Consider the following 18101-nt stretch of genomic DNA (forward strand, 5'->3'; position numbering starts at 1 on the left):
GAGACTCAGACAAGCGGTCAGGCACCATTTTTTATAAAAACGCATAGTCTCATTTTCCACTCTTTAAAATCACATTCAAAAATCGGCAAAGAAACACCCCAGGGAGTGAGCAGACGGAGGGGAGGGCGCGCCGACCCAGCCCCCGGGGAGAGGGTGCGACACCACACAGGGCAGCGCGACTGGCACGAGGGGGCATGCGGCAGGCGAGGCGGTGCCCGGCGGCACGGACAGGACGGGGCTGTGGAGGGGCTCACGGCTGGCCCCTCGCGCCATGCTGCCCGCCCACCCAGGCAGGGCCTCCCTTGGCCCAGGGCTTGGGGGGCCTTGAGGCCAGGCTAGGCCAGTATGGCCCAATCCCAGTTGCCTTTCTGTGGTCCCTGAGCCCAAGTGCTCGGGTGGGAGGAAGAGGGGGCTGGGGGAGAGGGGTGTCGGGGGGGCAGCACCTGCTGCCCATACCACGCTCTTGGCTGAGCCACGGTGTCCAGGGCAGGTGGCGATGGCGGCAGCCAGCGACACGGAGGCTTCTCCCGAACAGGGCACCGCAGCCCAAGTTGCCACAGGATACAGCAGGTCCCCTCTCTCCGCCAGCGGCCAGCGAGCAGGACAGCATACCGTCTGTCCCCATGTCACGGGAAGGGCCGCAGTGGGCAAGTTCAAGTAGAATCCCTGTGCTGCGCCTCCCTGTGGCAGAGGCCCCACCCCCAACCCCCGGCCACACCCCTGGGCACAGGACACAGCCCGCGGAGCCCCAGGGCACAGTCAGTGTTGACATCGTTCCCGGGCAAGGGGCAAGAGGCCCGCCGCCCCCGCCTCGCCCCTCTCACAGGAAGACACTGGGAGCAGGCGGCCCCTGGAGGTCGGGGCAGGGGGCACTGGACAGTGGCCGGGTGGGTGGCAGCGGGAGCCAAGGCAAGCGGGCCCCTCCCTGGGGGCTGGGCCAGGCTGGGGCCACAGGAGATCACAATAATTACAAAATAAAACCTTTTCCGCTTTGCGGGAAAAACAAATAATAAAAATTCGACGAAATAAATTAGAGGTTTATAAAAGGCGGGCGGGCGGGGGCGGGGCTCAGAGGCCGTTGGCGCTGCCCCGCTGCACCAGCGGCACCTTGCTGAGCTCCACCACGGGCGAGCGCGGCTTGTTCTTCATCTTGGGCACCCGCTGCACCAGCTGCTGCGCCTCCCGGTAGGCGTCGCGCAGCTCCTTCTTCCACTGCACCAGCTCGGGGTCGCTCTGCGGGGCGGGGGCTCCGTCAGCACCTGCCCGGGAGCCCCGCCCCCGCCCCGTGCCCAACCCGGGAGTCAGTCCTGTCTGGCCCAGGAGCCCCGCCCCGCCCGGGAGCCCCGCCCCCAAACCGGGAGTCCCAGCTCCTGTCCAGCTCCTCCGGGAGCCCCGCCCCTACCCGGGAGCCCCGCCCCCGCCCGGGAACCCCGCCCCGTGCCCAACCCGGGAGTCAGTCCCCCAGGAGCCCCGCCCCTACCCGGGAGCCCCGCCCCGGCCCGCTCACGTCGCACTGCAGGACGAACTGCTTCCCCCCGCGGATCTTGAGCAGCAGGCACTTGCGCTCCTTGATCTGCGTCTCCTCCACCGACTGGATCTCCTCCATGGTCAGCAGGCTCTGCTGCAGGCGCCGGGCGGCGGGTGAGGCAGGGCCAGCCCTGCCCCCGCCCCCGGCGCCCCCGCCCGCCCCCGCCCGAGCCGCTTACCGGGGCCTCGCCCTCGCCCCGCCACTCGAGCCGGTTGGGGAACAGGTAGAAGTACCGCCGCTGCCACTGGGTCAGGAAGGGGTTGCCCATCTTGGACATGTAGCCGTGCATGATGCAGTCCTTGCCCAGGGCGTAGTCTGGCGCGAGACCACAGGGGCCTGAGCCCGGCTGGCCCCGTGTCCCCGCCCCGCCCGGCCCTGCATCCCCACGGGCCCCAATTCCCCGCCCGCCCCGCCCGAGCCCTCACCTTCCTCGTGGCCCAGCTGCTTGTTCTTGGCCTTCTTGCGCGCCTCCAGCCGGTCGGTCTCGGCGTTGATGGTGTCGAAGACCGTCTCGGCCACCTCCTGCTGCCACCGCTCCGAGATGGTGAGGGGGAAGTTGCGGTAGAGCTCCTGGTCGCTGTCCAGCAACTTCACCGCGGGGACAGGAGGCCGTCAGCCACAGGCCTGCCCGGGGCCTGCGCTGTGCCCACCACCCACCCCACGGGAGACCCGCGGGCCCCGCTGTGAGGCCAGGCCGGGCCCTGTACCTTGATCCCTTTTGTGTCCTCCTCGTCGAAGGAGCCGATGTCGAAGGCGTCGGCCGCGTTCACCTCCCCCCGTGGGGGGATCAGCGGGGGAGGGTACTGCAGGACAGGACGAGGCATCAGCGTGGGGCGGGGGCTGGGGGCGCCCGGGGCCGCCCCTGCCGCAGGCCCTTACCTTCTGCAGGAAGACCATCTGCCAGTCCAGGGAGCGGAAGAAGGGACTCTCCTTCACCTCCTGAGCCCTGGGCAGGGGGCGCAGGGCACCAGAGTCAGGCCTGAGCCTGCAGCTGCGCGTAACTCCCGTGTCGGACACGGCCTGGCTCTGTGGCCCCGGCCTTCACCCGGAGCCTGCTGGCCCATCCCTGCACTGGGAGGCTGGAGCTGCGACCCCACAGGGCAGCGGCTCACGGGGAGACCTGGCCACACTGCGCCCAGCACCTAACACCCAAAAAGCTGCTCCTGACATCATCGCCCTTGTCACGAGGGCCCCTCTAGAAGCCGAGGGTCTCCCGGCGGGCTCCCCTGCGGCCCGAGAATGCTGGGCCAGGCCTGGCTGAGCTCCGAGGACGAGGGGAGGAGGCCAGGACCCGGCCCTAGTCCTTGGGGGAAGCTGGCACACTCACCCGCGGCCCAGGCAGCCCAGCCTCCGGTTCACGTCCCTCTGTAGCAGCCCCTCTAGCAGGGAGCGCAGCTCCGGGGAGAAGGAGTCGGGCAGCTCCACGGCCTGTGGGGCGGAGGCGTGGGAAACTGGGTCCCCTCCACGGGCTCAGGCGGCCCAGGGAGGAGGGGAGAGCCAGGGGGCGGGGAGGCGGCCCCCACGGGAGACCCCTGCCCGCCACACCTGGGCCCGTGCACTCACCATCGTCAATGTCATCCGGTCGATCTCATGCTTGTCTTTGGTCTTGTGCTGCCGGAAGGGGCTGTGCCTGTGCGGGAGAGGGGCGAGAGGTAGGGTGAGCGGCCGCCGCGGCCCGCAACCTCGCCCGCCCACCGGCGCGGGGCCACTCACCCCCGAAGCAGCTTGAAGAGCATGCAGCCCAGTGAGAACCAGTCGGCGCTGCTGTCGTAGGCCACGCCCTTCTGCAGGACCTCGGGGGCCATGTACCCGTGGGTGCCCCTGCGGGTGCAAGGCGGCCATGAGCGGGCGTGGGGAGGGGCTGGGGCGGGGCGAGGGAGGGCGGGGCGCTCACACGCTGGCGTGGGGCTTTTTCTTGGAGAAGTCGCAGGCCAGGCCCAGGTCCGAGATGCGCACGTGCCCGTGCTCGTCCAGCAGGATGTTAGCGGGCTGTGGAGGAGGCTCAGTGAGCGGCAGCTGGGGCCGGCGAGGGGGGCCGGCGGTGTCCAGGGGCACGGCCCCAGCCGTGGGGGGGCCTCACCTTCAGGTCCCGGTAGACCACGAAGCGACTGTGCATGTGTTCCAGGCCCAGGATGATCTCGGCCGCGTAGAAGCGCATGTCGGCCTCGGAGAAGACGCCGTGCTGGGACAGGTGGTAGTGCAGGTCCCCGCCTGCGGGAGGCAGCCCCGCTCAGCTCCTGCCCCAGCCCCGGGCCCCCGCGCCCAGGCCGGCCCGGCGCTCACCGTTCATGAGGTCCAGGATGAAGCTGAGCTTGTCGGGTGTGTGGAAGGCATAGGACATGCAGACGATGAAGGGGCAGTCCTAGGAGGGGAGGAGCAGTCAGGAGAGGCCGCCGGGGCCCGGGCAGAGGCCGCTCCGGTGCTGGTCCCCGGCTCACCCCGGTGCTGACGAGGGACAGCATGATGCGCTCGTTCAGGGCCAGCGTCTCGCCTTGCTTCATCTTGATGCGCTTCTTGTCCAGGCACTTCATGGCGTACCTAGAAGTTGGCCCCGGGCAGGACAGAGGTCAGCCCTCATGGGGAAGACTGGACCCGGATCGGGAGAGACAGGCGGGAGGCACGCGGCGGCATGGAGCCCAGGGCCGGCCGTGTGGGGACCCGAGCCTGGCGCACGGGCCCCTCCCCCAGGAGCAGTGGCATGCTCACATCTTGCCCGTGTCGGCTTTCCGGCACCCGTAGACCTCGCCGAAGCCCCCGCGCCCGATGATCCGATGCACGCTGAAGTCGTTCATGGTCAGCTGCGGGAGTGGGGACAGCCTGGTCACTGCGGGCTGCCTGGGCCCAGTCCCCGGAGAGAGGCGGCACCCAGGCAGCAGGGACAGGCCCCACCCCGGGCTCCGCTGCACCTGCCTCCCCAGGGAGGCCTGGCGCCCACCCCTCAAGCACGCCCTGGGCCCGCCCCCACCCTGCCCACTCACGTGGATGTTGAGCTCCACGTTCTTCCACTGGCAGAATCGGGTGAACTTCTCACTGGAAGAGGAGGACCAGGCTCAAGAGGCTCAGGAAGGGCAGCGCAGCTCGGAGCTGGCGCAAGCCTGCCCCGCCCCCTGCCCCTGCCGGGGGTCCCTCGGGTGGGTGTGACAGCGCCCCAAGCCTCAGCGTCCTCTTCCGGGGCCGCACAGCTGTGCTGTGGGCTCCTGCCGGGACCAGATAAGCTTAGGCGGCCGCCTACCCGAGACTTCCTGCCACCACGGCCCGCATGGGGCCCACCCGTCCGTGCCTGCACACCTCGGCCAGAGCCCACTGAGCCGGGCAGATGCCGTGCCCTGCGCCCAGCGGGGATCCGCCTACACCCCCAGCACCCCAGCTCGGGGTGCTCCTCCGGACGCTCACAGCACCCAAGCTGGCTCTGGCCCCCACTCACCTCTCGATGAACTTCTGGAACACATCCCCGCGGAGGTTTTGGCAAATCTCTTCGATGTAGGGCTACGGGAGGGGGCTGGGGTTGGTGACTGCGGCCCTCGGGATGGGGTGGGGAGCCCGGGCCCCGCCCCCGGAGCCCAGCACACACCTGGAAGAGGTCCGGAGGCACCTGCTTCTTCACCAGGTGGCCCTGGACGTGCTCGGTGGCGCTCTTGGAGAAGGGCTGGGGGGACGGAGGCGGCCGTGAGCCCTCCGCAGGGCCTCGCCCTCCCTCGCCCACCGCGGGCTGGCCGGGGCCACTCACGTGCGAGCAGGCCAGCAGCTCCTTCATGATGTACGCGTCGAAGATCTCCCGGCTGCGGGCCACGCGCTCCTCCTCTGTCTCCAGCTTCTCATACTTCCTGATCTGGGGGGGGGGGGGTGTGTCTCGTGAGTCCCAGGGGGCGGCCCTGCCCCCTCCCTGGGCAGGCCCACCGCACCTCCTCGTAGAACTCCACCAAGGGCCTGGCCTCCTCCAGATGGTTCAGGCAGAAGTCTCGGAACAGCAGGTACCCTGGAAGCGAGCGCGTGGGGTGCCAGTGAGCCACAGTGCCGCTGCGGACGGCATGGGGGGGGCTCCCTGGACCAAAGTGGCCAAGGGGACAGCAGAGGCGGGGCCACCACCCTGAAGACCCCCAGACTCCAGGCTGGGCGGGGCCCCGTGCTTGCTCAGGGACAGGCGGCAGGCCTGGGCCCCATCCCCCCATACAGTCCAGCACCCTGACCACCCACGGCGAGGCTGGGGTGTACAGGTTCAGAGGCCAAGATCCCGTCTGGGGGCCTGAGCCAGGTCAGGTTGCGCCCCTCTCCCCGACCTCGCTCCCTCTGTCATCGGGGTCATCCTCACCGCAGCCCAGAGGAACAGGCAGTGAGGGCAGGTTGGGTAAAATGAGGCACAGGGAGCCCTGTCAATCACGAGGCATGTGCCAAAGTGACCGGTGGCCAGTCACCGGGAAGGACAGGTCAAAGGGTGGGGGTCTCTGTGCCAGGGGCACGGGAGGGTGAAGGGACAGGACGTCCTCACGCGCCCCCCCCCCCCCCCCCCCGGCCCCTGAGCAGCTGCCCGGGACTGGCAGGGCTAAGGGCAGCCCCGCCCCCTCAGGGGCATCCGGCCCATGGGGCGACTTGGTTTGTGCTGGGGACTTCCTGTGCCTCTGGGGGCCACGACCAGTGCCATCCACGCCCTCCACCGGCTGGGCACCTCCATCAGGACTTGTGGCCACCATTTCCGGCAAGGGCTGCCGGGCCTTTCAGTGGAGCCCTGGGGGTAAGCTGTGGCTGACAGCACCTGATCCGACCCCACCGGTCCCTGGCAGTGGGGGTGGGGGCTGAGTCCCATTCCCAGGGGATGTCATCATCGGGCTTAGAGAGGTGAAGCGCCGTGCCCAGGGTCACACAGCACGGGACTGGGAACCCGAGGGAGTGCCCCCAGACTCCCCCAGCTGCCATCCAACACCCCATCCTGCCCACGGCCCCCGGTTCAGAGCCGAGGTCTTTGGGGAGAGGCCAGCGCAGAGCTGTGCCAGGCTGGAGCCTGCGGCCCCGAGGGCGGCCGCACAATGCTTCCCAGACCCGCACAGGCACCGGGGAGGAAGCTGGCCGCAGCAGGGCCAAGGCAGGGTGCTGCGAGGGCCCGTGGGGGCGGGGTGGGCCGGCCACAGGAAGGGCCCCGCCTCTTCCTGCCAGTCCTACCAACCGCCCAGAGCAGCTGCGGCCGCGCCAAGGGGAAGCTGCAACTCTCAAAAACAAAAACCTCAAGGAGGAACTTCCGCGGCGACCCTGGAGGACGGCCGGGCCCCACCCCCACCACGGGGCTCCACGGACACAGCCAGGGGCTGGGAGGCACGAGGGGTCACAGCCCGATCTGGAGCAGCCCCCCACGGGGCTCCCTGGCTGCACTGCCCCGGGGTCCGGGGGTGCAGCTCCGCGGCTGGCTGGGCGGGGAGGCTGTCAACCTGGGGATGCTCCCAGCCTGGGGCGGCAGGGGGTCTGGGCTGTGGCACTCACCCAGCTTCTGGGAGAAGATCTTCTCAAATGTCACCTCGCCCCGGTCCTCCAAGTACTTCTGCATGACACTGCGGATGCTGTGGGCAGAGGGGCACGGTGGGCGGGGCCCAAAGGCACAGCCAGCGGGGGTCGGGGTGGGGTGGGGGGCTCAGCGGAAGCCTGAGCCTGCACACCAGGGCTCCAGCCCCAAAGGCCAGGGTGGCCAGCAGGTGGCTCTGGCTGCCACGCGCTGGCTTTGGGAACTCGGCCAGGCCTCACGCACCAGTGGACGAGCAGGCACACATGGTGGCCGCCCCTCCAAGGGCCCTGCGCCGGCACACGCCGCCACACGCATAGACGGAGCCTGGAAGCGTGATGCGGCTGCCAGAGCAGGCAAGCCCGGGGACGATGGACAGCAGCTTCGTGGTGGCCGGGGCTGCGGGCTGGGGGGCGCGATCGCCACAGGGACAGGGCTCTATCCCGGTGCATTTGTACAGAGCACCCCCCAACTGCACGTGGCAAGTGCCGAGCGTCCTGTCTTAGGAATTATACCGCAACTTGCGGAAAACCACTTCAAAATTAGAGAAAAGCCGAGCCTCAGCTTGAGCGTCTAACACCAGGAGCCGGCCTTGAGGCACAGCCGGTTAAGCCGCTGCCTGGCATCCCCTGAGGGCGCAGGTTCAGGTCCCAGCTGCTCCACTTCCGATCCAGCTCCCTGCCTATGGCCCTGGGAAAGCAGTGGAAGATGGCCCAACTGCTGGGGCCCCTGCACCCGCCCGGGAGACCTGGAAGAAGCTCCCGGCTCCTGGCTTCCACCTGGCCCAACCCTGGCCCTTGTGGCCATCCGCGGGTGAACCAGTGGATGGAAGATGGATTTCTTTCCCTATCTAACTATTTCAAATAAACAAAATAAATCCTTAAAAACAATTACTCCGGCCCTGGGATGCTCAGGAGGGCTGGAGAAAGGGGCTGGCCGTGGTGCCCCTGAAGCCCGACCCCAGACGCATTGCCTGGCTTCTCTCACCCCAACACCGCGCACAGCCTGGGTGGCCACGCTGCGCTGCGTGCCTCGGGTGCTGTCCTCCCCCTGCCGACCTGGCCCTCGCTGGCCCGGGGCTTCCGGGCATTGCTCAGCAGGCCGCACCAGGGGCGCAAGCGTGGCTGGGCCCTCACACCTGAGCCTGCGGCGTGTGCAGGGCCCCCGGCAGGCCTCAGCAGAGGGACTGTGGCCGGTGAGATGGTGACACGCACACCCCGGCCTCTGTGCTGCCCCGCCCCGCCCCAGGGAGCCCAGCACGGGCCGGCCAGCCTGGTGACCCTGGCGCCAATCTGAGACACTGGGTACGGCACACGAAGCCCACCCGGCCCACGGGCACCCACCCTGGGTGCAGGTCCCAGTCTGTGGTATCACACAGCTTGGACGCAAGCTTGGGGGTGCCCGCAAGTCAGCGTGCAGGGGGTGGGGAAGCGGACTTTGAGGTCAGGGGCAGGGTGGAGCGGGTGCAACCTCACCGGGACGTTGACAGGTGGGGAGGAGGACACAGGGACAGGCAGGGGACATGGCAGAGGGCAGGCCCAACAGGAGGGCAGGGCCTTGGGTGCTGGGCAGACCTCGAAGCCAGGGGAGCCCAGGGAGTGGCACTTTGGAGGCTGGGTCCAGGGCAGCACTTAGGCCCTGCTGGGGCACCACATGGGGTACGCCTAGGCCTCTGGCTACGCCACCAGGCCGGGGAGGGGGGAAGCCAGCAGGTGGCAGGGGGGAGGCTCTGCCCAGCATCTGTCGGAACAGCAGCCCCAGGGCTCCACTGGGTCCCTCCCGGCATCCTACTGGCGTCGGCACGACCGTCTCCATCCAAGGCCGTCTCCGACAGGAAGCAGGGTGCTGAGGACAGGGTGGGCCCGGCGACACCGTGTCCCCATCCTGGGGCTCCGTTAGCAGACCCTGCCAGGCCAGGCTGAGCGGAGCCGATGGCCCAGGCCCAGGGGCCCCCAGGCTGTGGCCTTGGAGCCAGTGCCCTCCACACACCAGTGGGGCCTGGGCGGGGGCATGCCCTCATCTGTGGGGTGGGGTGCACGTGGGCTCACACCCACCAAGGACACACAGGGACGAGGGAGCTGGGGGCCAGAAACCAATCTCACACAGCGGGCTCTCGGGAACAGCGCTAAGCTGGGGAAGGCAGTACAGCGGGGACAGGCACGTGGGGCCGCGGCACCCACAAGGAACCAGCACAGGGCCCAGGCCGGCGGGGCCCTCACCGGCCCTGGGCTCGGCTCTGGGCGCTCAGCTTCGTCAGCTGATCTGGTGCTCAAGGAACAGAGTGGGGAAAACGGGACCAAGTGTCCACTTCCACGCAGCTACGGTCAGCCAGTGGGGGGACCCACCAGGAACGGGGGTCCCGAGCCCCAGGCTGGCTTCCTGGGAACTGGCAGAGCTGGGGCCAGCCCAGCAGAGGGAATGCCCAGCCGGGAGCCAGGGGCAGCCACTGCCACTTCCTACCACGTGACCCCAGGGCAGCCGGAAGCCAGACGCGCGGAGGTCGCCACAGGGGGAAGCGTGCGCGCTAGGGGACCCTGCCTGTGGCAGCCGGGGCACCTTCCCGGGGCTCTCCCGTGGCCTAGGCCTCCCCCTACCCCAGGAAGGCAGGACCCCAGGCTCCGAGGCTGCCCCCACCGAGGCCACGCCTGGCAGTGGCCACAGCATTCTTCCCAGCCCACAGCACTTCATTTCTTTCCCTTAAAAAGAGAAAAAATCTTTTAAAAATAAAATAGACACCCTACCCCCAACCAAAAAAAAAAAAAAAAAAAAAAACACCAAACACGAAGTCAGCCTAGGCAGTGTCCTTGAATGGAACCTCCCTAAGGTTTGCTGCCTACCCTCAGGGGGGGTGGCCAAGGCGCTGGCAGCTAAGGGTCACCGAGGATGCTCCCGCTGGGTGGCACCTCCCAGGCCGGGTCACTTTCTTCTCTAGCACCGCCCCTGATACTGGCGGAGTCCGGGAGTCCGGGTTGGCAATGTGCCCGGAGTGCCCCCACCCCCCATCATCACGCCTGACACCCAGGGCTCCCGGCATCATCAGAAGAGCCGGGTGCCTAAGTGTCCTCGGACCATGGGACCCTGAGGCCCCCACGCCCCGGGAAAGGGTTCTCCAGCTGCCACTGCCCTGGTGGCTGGACGGGCGCCCACGCCTGGGTCCCGAACTGCTCTCCCCACCTCCTTCCTGGGAGGCCAACTCGCACGCTTCAAAAATCCACCCACACGGTGCTGAATGGCCACCGCCGTGCCGGCCACTGAGGAAGCTGCGCGGACATGGCTGCTGTCCTACCCCGGGGGCCACAGGGCAGGCCCAGCCAGGCCCTGCTTCCCAGCGCCTTGCAGCCAGCAACAGAGCCCGACGGCGTGCGCCTGGTCTTGTTCAGGGCTCTGCTCACACTTGCTGTGTCCTTAAGGGCTGGGGCTGCCGGGGACGGACAGGGCCTGTGGCCAGGCAGCCTCCGGGTAAACCAGGCCCGGGGCTGGGGGTGGTGCAGAGCGGCTGGAGCTCCTTGCGTGCCAGCGTCACCCCTCCCCAGGGCTCCGTGGGGACAGCCCAGTACCTGCCCTGGCAGAGTAGGGAGGGCACCTTGGCACAGACATGCTCGGTGCTGGGAAGGCCTGCCCAGCCCCAGCAGAAGCTGCTTGGCCCCTGTCCCCGCACCCTCGGCTGGGTCTGCCGCATCGACGCCGGCTGCCCGGCGCGGGGGGAGCCACTTCCTCTCTCCCTGCACAGCGAGCAGTGGAGGGGTGAGGTGACAGGGCAGCAGGCAGGGAGGGCAGGGGCTGAGGGGCCCTCAGTCCCACAGGCTGCTCCCAGGCAGCCCGCGCACGCTCACCCCACGTGGTTTGGAAGCCAAGGCCAGCGGGCTCCAGGCCTGGCAGCGAGCAGGGCCTGTGGCTGCCGCCCAGGTGCTCCCCTGGGCCATTTCCAGGAAACCTGGCACCGAGGTGGCAGCTGGAGGAGGAAGTCCCCTGGGGCATCTTATTAATATTTTTCAATGACTCTCCCTGGGGCTGCCCGTGTCCTCAGAGTGCGAGGCTGGGGCCACGGACCAACCGGGGCAGAGCGAGGCGGCCACACAATGCAGAGGAGACGCTACGTTGTCACGTATCACGGCTCCTTCGAGGATGTGACGCGAGCCCCAGCCCCTGCAGCTGATGGAACACACGGCCATCCCACGGGCACACGCCGAGGACAAACTTCTGGAACTCCCTGTCCTGCCCTGCCCTGCGCGGTGGGGGGGGGACCCCGGCCCCAAGCCCAGGCCGGCTCCCCGAGGAGGCGCAGTGCACCCTGGCGCAGGCGCGGCTGCTGTGGCTCCAGAGAAAGCTGCATGCAAACACCTCATGTTTCCAGTGTGATGGAAACAGCGGGGCAAATGGTCCTGCCGGGGACCCGTCTGGGGCTGCCGGGCGACAGGGCAGGGTGGCGGAGGGGGCTGCCCGCTCTGCCCGCTCCCCGAAGGCTGTCACGTGCCCCGGGCTCCTGCTGTTTGCCGCGAGGCAGCCGCACGGCAGACCTGGGCGCAGGAGGCCGAGGCGCGTGCCTGCACCTGACGTCACCGGGAATTTACTACGACTGCATTAATAGGACACATCACTCCCGCTGCCAGAGCCCAGGTTCCCCGCACGCATTCCAGCCGGCAAGGCTGCCTTCCAACCCATCTGCCGGCAACTACGGGCGACCCCTGCTCTGGGGAGAACAGAGGCCGAGGTGGGGCGGCTCCGAAGGCCCAGAGGGGGTGCCTGCCAGAAAGATAATCTTGCTGGGGGTGGGGAGCGGGAGGCTGCGGCTGTCGCAGTGGAAAGTTCTGGGTGAGAGAGGACGCCTTGCCCGCCGCCTTCCCCCACAGACAGGAAGTTCTGGCTGCAAAGAGTTAACAGGAACGAAGCGGCAGGGAGGAAGAGCCGGGTCTGGGGAGCCAGGAGGGGCAGGAAGGAGGCACCGCGGTGGGGGAGGGCCCGGCGCGGCTGCCAGAGGCACCCAGCTCCGCCGGGAGGCCAGCAGCGCGCCCGGCCAGGAGCCTGCAGATTAACTGCACGAGGCCTCAGCGGGCACATTAGGCAAACGATGGTAATTACACCTCTGCCGCCGGCGCCGCCAACGGGAAAGGTGGCGGCTCTGAAGGGGCGAGACCCGGCCCACAGACCCACGAGCTGAGAGGTCACCAGACACCGAGCCGCCCCCTCGAGTTACCGAGGGGGAAACTGAGGCAGCCACGGCCGGGCCAGGACTGCCGGCCTCCCGCGAGGAGGAGGCCGGGAAATGGGTCTACTTCCTGGGATTCTACAGGTGGCAGAAGGGGCGGCCCCGTGCCAAGTCAGCATGGCACAGTGCCCAGGTGCCGCCGTCCCCCGGCCCAGCTCCCGGCCAAGCCACAACCCCAGGCACCTGCCGCGAGGAGGCTGCCAGGACAGAGCACCCCGGGGTGGGAACAGCTCCCAGACCGCGGCCTCTCCCTTGTGGAAGTGGGAAAGATGGAGCCGTGTGGGACGGGAGCCCCGGCAGGGGCTGGGCCCCGGGGGCTGTGCCAGCTGGTGCCAGCGGAGCCGGCCTGTTACTCCCCAGCCCCTTCTGAACTGGACAGGGCGGCAAGCAGAGGCGCCCCGGGTGGGGTGGCCAGGCAGAGACCCCAGTGCCGGTCCCAGCGCTCCCCGGCGACCCAGACAAGGCTCCTCCCTCTCTGGGCCTCAGTGGCTTCAGCTGTTAAAATGGGGAGCCTCCCGCCCACGGGCCCGAGCAAAGCATCAGATGGAACAAGCGGCACTTTGGAAGTGGGCGGCGCTGGGCAAACAAGAGACACAGTCACTATCGTGGCCCAGGGCCGGAGTCCCGACCCCAGGCTGGTTGTGCCCGGGGCAGGCGGGGTGCTCTCCACCCTCCTGTCCAGCGGAAACCCGCGCGCAGCCTGCCCCGTGCCCACGCCACGGTCCTCAGGCTGCCAGTGCTCGCCCAGGACAGGAGGCCACGCCACGGTCCTCAGGCTCCTTGAGCCGCTCAGACCTTCGCCGACGTCCCGGGTCGGCGTTCGGACCGAGACCAGCGCCAACCGCCGTGAGAACGCAGGCGTCCAGGAGCACCCAGCACCTGCAGCGTCAGCTCCAGGCGAGGCCCCAGCAGGAGCGGTGCATGCTGGGGAGATTAGCCAAATGCAGAACGTTCCAGAAAAGGCCTTGGCGCTCTCGTCATGCCTGCAGAGGGCCTCGAGGCCACAGCCCCCAAGGAGAGCTACCTGGGGCCGCAGAGGCCAACCCCTGTCTCCTCCCCGGGGGCTTTGTCATTTCTGTCCCTGTCGCTGCTCCCTGGTCAGCCCCAGCCGATGATGACGGTTGGTCTGGTTCCTGTTTTGAGAAATCTGATTGCAAATGTCTTAGGCGGCGCGGGGGAGGGAGGGTGCTAACGGCCTTTTTAAAACCAAGACCAATTTTCCTCTCCCAGGCCTGCTGCGCAGTCAATCCGAAACCCACGGAGCAGGGTGCGAGGAGGGGGTGGCCAGGCAACCCCACAGGGCATCCCGGGCAGCTGGGGCTCGGCCACCACACCTGCGCCCCACGCCAGGGGCCGCGGCCACCGCACAGCCGCGACACTCGCTCTGCACCTTCCACATTTCACAAAGCCAGAAACGGGAAGGGACTTGCCCAGTGTCACATGACAAGGCCTCGTCCCCAGCCGCCGGGCACACAGGAGGAGTCGCCGGGATGGGGACCCTGGTGGCTGGGCACGTCGGCTCTACTGAACGCCCGACCCCAGGCCCCAGCTCGGGCCAGCGCAGGGGGGCAAAATGCAGCGCGATCAGCCGGAAGCCCTGGGCTGCTGGCCGGTTGCCACCCTGGGTGACCTGGGTGACACGGGGCGGGCCACCCACTCACGGGGCTCCGGCCTCTCCACCTGTTCCACGGGGCCTGGGAGGCTCGCTCGGTGGGAAAACGCCATCAGTCCTAAAGCGCTGGCCCAGCCCCGGCCACCATTCCCACCCTGGGCACTTCTCCATCCACATCCTGGACCTTTACACTTTGCCACCAGGGGCAATGACATCACGGAGGGCTGGCAGCCCTGGTCCAGCTGCTGCAGGTGCGCTGGGCTGTCCCAGGGCCCCCAGCAGGGCCCCCACAGGAGCCACGCCGCGGGGTCAGGGCACACACGTCGCCCCCCACCTGAGAGTAGCCTGGGGGTGGGGGCGGTCGCTGCACGCACCGCGCCGGCCCCGGGACAGCGAGCCCACCCGAGCGCTGGGCGAGAGCACGACCCCCGGAGCCTCGCAGGGCGGGGAGCGGGCTGGCAGTGCCGGGATCCCGAGGGGGTGCTGGGGCAGGGGCGGCCGGGGGGGAGGAGGAGGGCGCTGGGGGTGGGCGCCCCGGCGCGCGGGGCTGGCGCTGCGGGGGGCGCAGGGGGCGCGCGGGCCTCACCTGGGCTCGGGCAGCAGGATCTTCTTGCTGGCGCGCGCCGCCGGCGTGGCCTTGCTCTTCTCCATGGCCATCAGGTAGCTCACGTCGGCCAGCACCGCCTCCAGGTCCGCCATCTTGGCGGCGGCGGCGCTGCCTCCTCCCGCCGCCGCCGCTCGCTCGGCTCGGCCCGGCCGCCGCTCGCTCGGCCTCGGGCGCCGCCGCCGCCGCCGCCGCCGCCGCCCGCCCGGCCCCGCTGGGCGCCCGCGGCTCCGCCGGCCGCGCTCACAGGCGGCGCCGCCCCATGGCGCCGGCTCGGGCCCGGCCCCGGCTCGCGCTCCGCTCCCGCCGGGACTGCAGTCGGGGCGCCGCCGCCGCCGCCGCCGCCCGCGCCCCGGAGCCGCCGCCGCCGCCGCCTCCGGCCCCGCCTGCCGCGCACGGCGCCAGCGAGCCCGCGAGGGGCCGAGCCGGGCGGCCGGCGGCGCCCCCTGCTGGCCGCGCGGGCCTGACCCCGCGCCCACGCCCGGCCGGACCTCGGCTGTGCGTCCCCGACCCCGGGCCTGCAGCGCCCCGCAGCCTCCACCACGCCCCTGGATCCCACCCTCGGCCAGGGCCAGGGCCAGGACTCTGCCCGGGACCCCCGAGCCCACTTCAGAACGGGACCCCAGACCCTGCCGTAACCCGGCACCCCGATGACAGTCCGGAATCCAGGTTCCAAGAAGGACCCCGGACTCGGGCCGGCCGTGGGGCCCCCAGTGCTGACCCCAGGTGCCCAGCAGGACTCCCGAAGGAGGTTTGGATCTTGGCCTTGGGACCCTCCTGGTTAGCAACCCCAGGCCTGGACTTGGACCCAGAATTGGACTCAGAGCCCAGTAGGTCGCACCTGGAAGGCGACCTCTGCCGTCACACCCCAGGCTCCTCCAGCACCCATCCCTGCCCCAGGGGCCGCTGGTAGACCAGGGTCCGACCCGGGGTCTCCCTTGGGATGATTGCACAACACGGGGACAACTCTCCCATCCTGGGGGGGGCACAGGGTCTCAGTGTGCCTGGCAGCCCCCACCACTGGGAGCCACCCGCAAGGGGAAAGCCGGCATCTCAAGGCACAGCCCCAAGCCTGACAGATCCCCTCTCTGGAGCCCCCCGCCCCCGTTCCCACCCCAGCAGAGGGCACACTCAGCCCGGGTCCTCATGCCGGGTCCTGAACCAGCACCCAGGACCCCTCTGCGAAGCAGGGCCCCCCATGAACTTTGGGGCCACCTTCCCGGGTCAACGCATCAGAAACGGCAAGGCCCCTTCTCCGCGGGGACTCTGCCGCCCACCCAGATACCCGCCAGACCCTCCTGTTTCTTTTCCTTGATCCCTCCCTCTCCCCTCCCCTAGCCTCTCACCACACCCTCCTGTCTGGCCCCCGAGAACCTTCTGGAACCTGTCCGTTTCCCGGGATCTGCTGGGCCCACTCAGGGCTGGGCCGCCTCTCCCCAAAGCACAGCAGGACCAGACGGCCTCACCTGCAAGGGAGGGTCCCCGCCCCTCTCAGCTTGTTCAGTGCCACCCTCTGTGTCGGGGGTCCCCCCACCCCCACCCATCCGTTCTCACCCCCGCGCCCCTGCTCAACCTTGAGCCCGGAGCCCTCTGGGTGCCTCCCTCCCTCGCCAACTCCTGCTCGCCCTCTCATGCCACTTCTTCCAGGCGGCCTTCCTGGACTCCTGACCCCAGCTATGTCCATCTCTTACTCTACACCTACCACCCAGAGAGCCTATTTCCTTGATTGGGAAACATCGTCTACTGCATGTGCACCTTGATATATGTTTTTATTCATGTATTTGAAAGGCAGAGCTACAGAGGGAGATGGAGAGACAGAGAATCTCCCATCTGCTGCTTCAATTCCCCAAATGGCCACAATAATGGAGGCTGGGCCAAGCGCAAACCAGGAGTCTGGAACTCAGTTAGGGTCCCCCACATGGGTGCAGGGGCCCAAGCACTTGGTCCATCTTCCGCTGCTTTCCCAGGTGCATTCGCAGGGAGCCGGATCGGAAGTGGAGCAGCCAGGACTCAAACCGGCGCCCAGCTAAGGGCAGCGGTTTAACCGCTGTGCCAGTGCCAGCCCCGCGCCACACTTCTCAGGGTCTGGTGAGGCTTTAGGACCCGTCAGCGTCCTGGAAATGCAGAGGAGTGGGGGAAAACCTACTGTCTCCCTCGTCACCAAGGCTCCTGGCTCAGCTCTTGCCGCAGTGCCCACCAGGGGACCTGACGCAGAGGGCGTCCGTCGCCGAGTGCCAGGAGAGTGAGTGAATGGGAGACTGAGCGGCCGGGCTCTCGGGGCGCATGGCGTCTGGGGCCTCTGCCCACCACCCTGCCCGCCTCTTCGCACTGAGTGCAGCCACAGGCTGGCCTGGATTTATCTGGGACAGCCTCTGCTTTAAAAATCCTGGCTGACGAACACGTCAGTCCAGGATCTGCGTGTGGGTTCTGGAACACCCGCCGTCCTGCCCTCACCCATCTGCAGCCCCCGGCCAGGTCTGGAGCTGAGGGTCCCTCCAGGGGACTTCTCTCCAGGACACCCCTCCTTGGTTCCTGGGATCCGAGAAGGTGGCTTCTGGAAGCCCCAGGCTGTTGATGGAGGCCCTGGCTGGGGGGCTGGTGGAGTGGGGGCGGGAGGGCTGGTTTTTTGGGACGGTGCTGCCCTCTGGTGGCCGTGGGAAGGCTGATTAAAAACGTGACCTTTCGGGCCAGCGTCCCTCAGCAAACCTCTGTCTGGTGCCCAGATCCGCCGGGCCAGGATGCTGGGAGCGCCCAGGGGAGGGAACGCGTCCCGCCCAGCTGGCAGGCTCACACCGCTCCTTGGCACGTGTGCCGGTGACTAATGAGTGTTGCAAACTCCAGTGCGTCCCACACGGAGCTCCTGCTCCCACCAGCCAGCCCCGGGCCAAGCCGCTTTCCTCCAAGCTCGCCCTGACAGTCGCCCCAGGAGTCCTCCTGGGTCCCTGTCCCCCCACCTCCGCGCACACGTGCGCGCACACACACCTGCTGTCTGTGGTCTGGCGGCACCTGGTGAGTCTACCCTGAGTCCTCCCATTAAGCCCGGGCCTCCCGCCTGGGGGCCGGCACCAGCCCCTCTCTGGCTCCAGCCGGAGCTTCCACAACCCAGCTGAAAGGCCGCTGCACTTAGGACAAAGCCCACCGCCTGCCTGTGGCCTCCCGCCCCGCCTGAGTCTCCAGCCCCTCTGGTGTTCACTAGACCAAGGCAAGCCCATTGCTCCCTCTGGGACCCGGGCTTGCCCTCCTTGGGCTGCGAGGGCTCAGCGCGCATGGTCACCCCTGCATTGCTCACGCCCAGCACGAGGCCTGGCCCAACGTCAGGGCTGCCAAGACAAGGCGGCTCTAGGGCAAAGAGGGGGTAGCTCCCAGGGGCAGGTGCGCCTGAGTGTGAGTGTGTGTGCCTGGGCGGGCGAGTGCCGGCCTCGCCTCTCCATCTGGGCCCTGGGCTTTGGAGGCGCGGGAGGCGGCGCTTCCGAGCTCCCCTGACTTCAGCAGGTGCCTGGCGGATGGGGTGCAGGAGTTCCTGCCTAGGGCGGGGACCAGCACCCCTCTCTCTGCTGCCTGGTGCCCAGGCAGTGCCAGGCTCCACACATTCGCCAATGTTTGCCAGGCACTGGGGCTTGGCCTTCGGGGACCCAACGCAGGAAGAGACGCAGTGAGGCCCCCGGG

General features: G+C 68.7%; 1 protein-coding gene across 1 annotated transcript; it reads right to left on the minus strand.

The window, feature by feature from the left end:
* Positions 1-21: 21 nt before the first annotated feature.
* Positions 22-14579, minus strand: GRK2 (G protein-coupled receptor kinase 2). Its single transcript, XM_062195754.1, has 21 exons — positions 14418-14579; positions 6998-7074; positions 5431-5504; positions 5256-5357; positions 5100-5174; positions 4953-5014; positions 4507-4558; positions 4235-4326; positions 3967-4066; positions 3812-3890; positions 3609-3739; positions 3423-3517; positions 3242-3349; positions 3092-3158; positions 2856-2956; positions 2408-2474; positions 2236-2331; positions 1954-2116; positions 1707-1843; positions 1508-1621; positions 22-1233 (listed from the first exon to the last, which is right to left on the minus strand). The coding sequence occupies exons 1-21, from the start codon at positions 14528-14530 to the stop codon at positions 1069-1071; spliced, it is 2070 nt and encodes a 689-aa protein (XP_062051738.1). The 5' UTR covers positions 14531-14579; the 3' UTR covers positions 22-1068.
* Positions 14580-18101: the final 3522 nt, after the last annotated feature.

Source organism: Lepus europaeus, chromosome 7 (genome assembly GCF_033115175.1).
Source record: "Lepus europaeus isolate LE1 chromosome 7, mLepTim1.pri, whole genome shotgun sequence".
Classification (NCBI taxonomy): domain Eukaryota; kingdom Metazoa; phylum Chordata; class Mammalia; order Lagomorpha; family Leporidae; genus Lepus; species Lepus europaeus.

Coding starts and splice junctions, on each gene's coding strand:
- GRK2 (XM_062195754.1), bottom strand. CDS start 14,530: ATGGCGGACCTGGAGGCGGTGCTGGCCGACGTGAGCTACCTGATGGCC. Junction 5,358..5,430: donor TGGTGGAGTTCTACGAGGAG/GTGCGGTGGGCC, acceptor CCCCCCCCCCAG/ATCAGGAAGTATGAGAAGCT. Junction 3,159..3,241: donor CTCTTCAAGCTGCTTCGGGG/GTGAGTGGCCCC, acceptor TCTCCCGCACAG/GCACAGCCCCTTCCGGCAGC.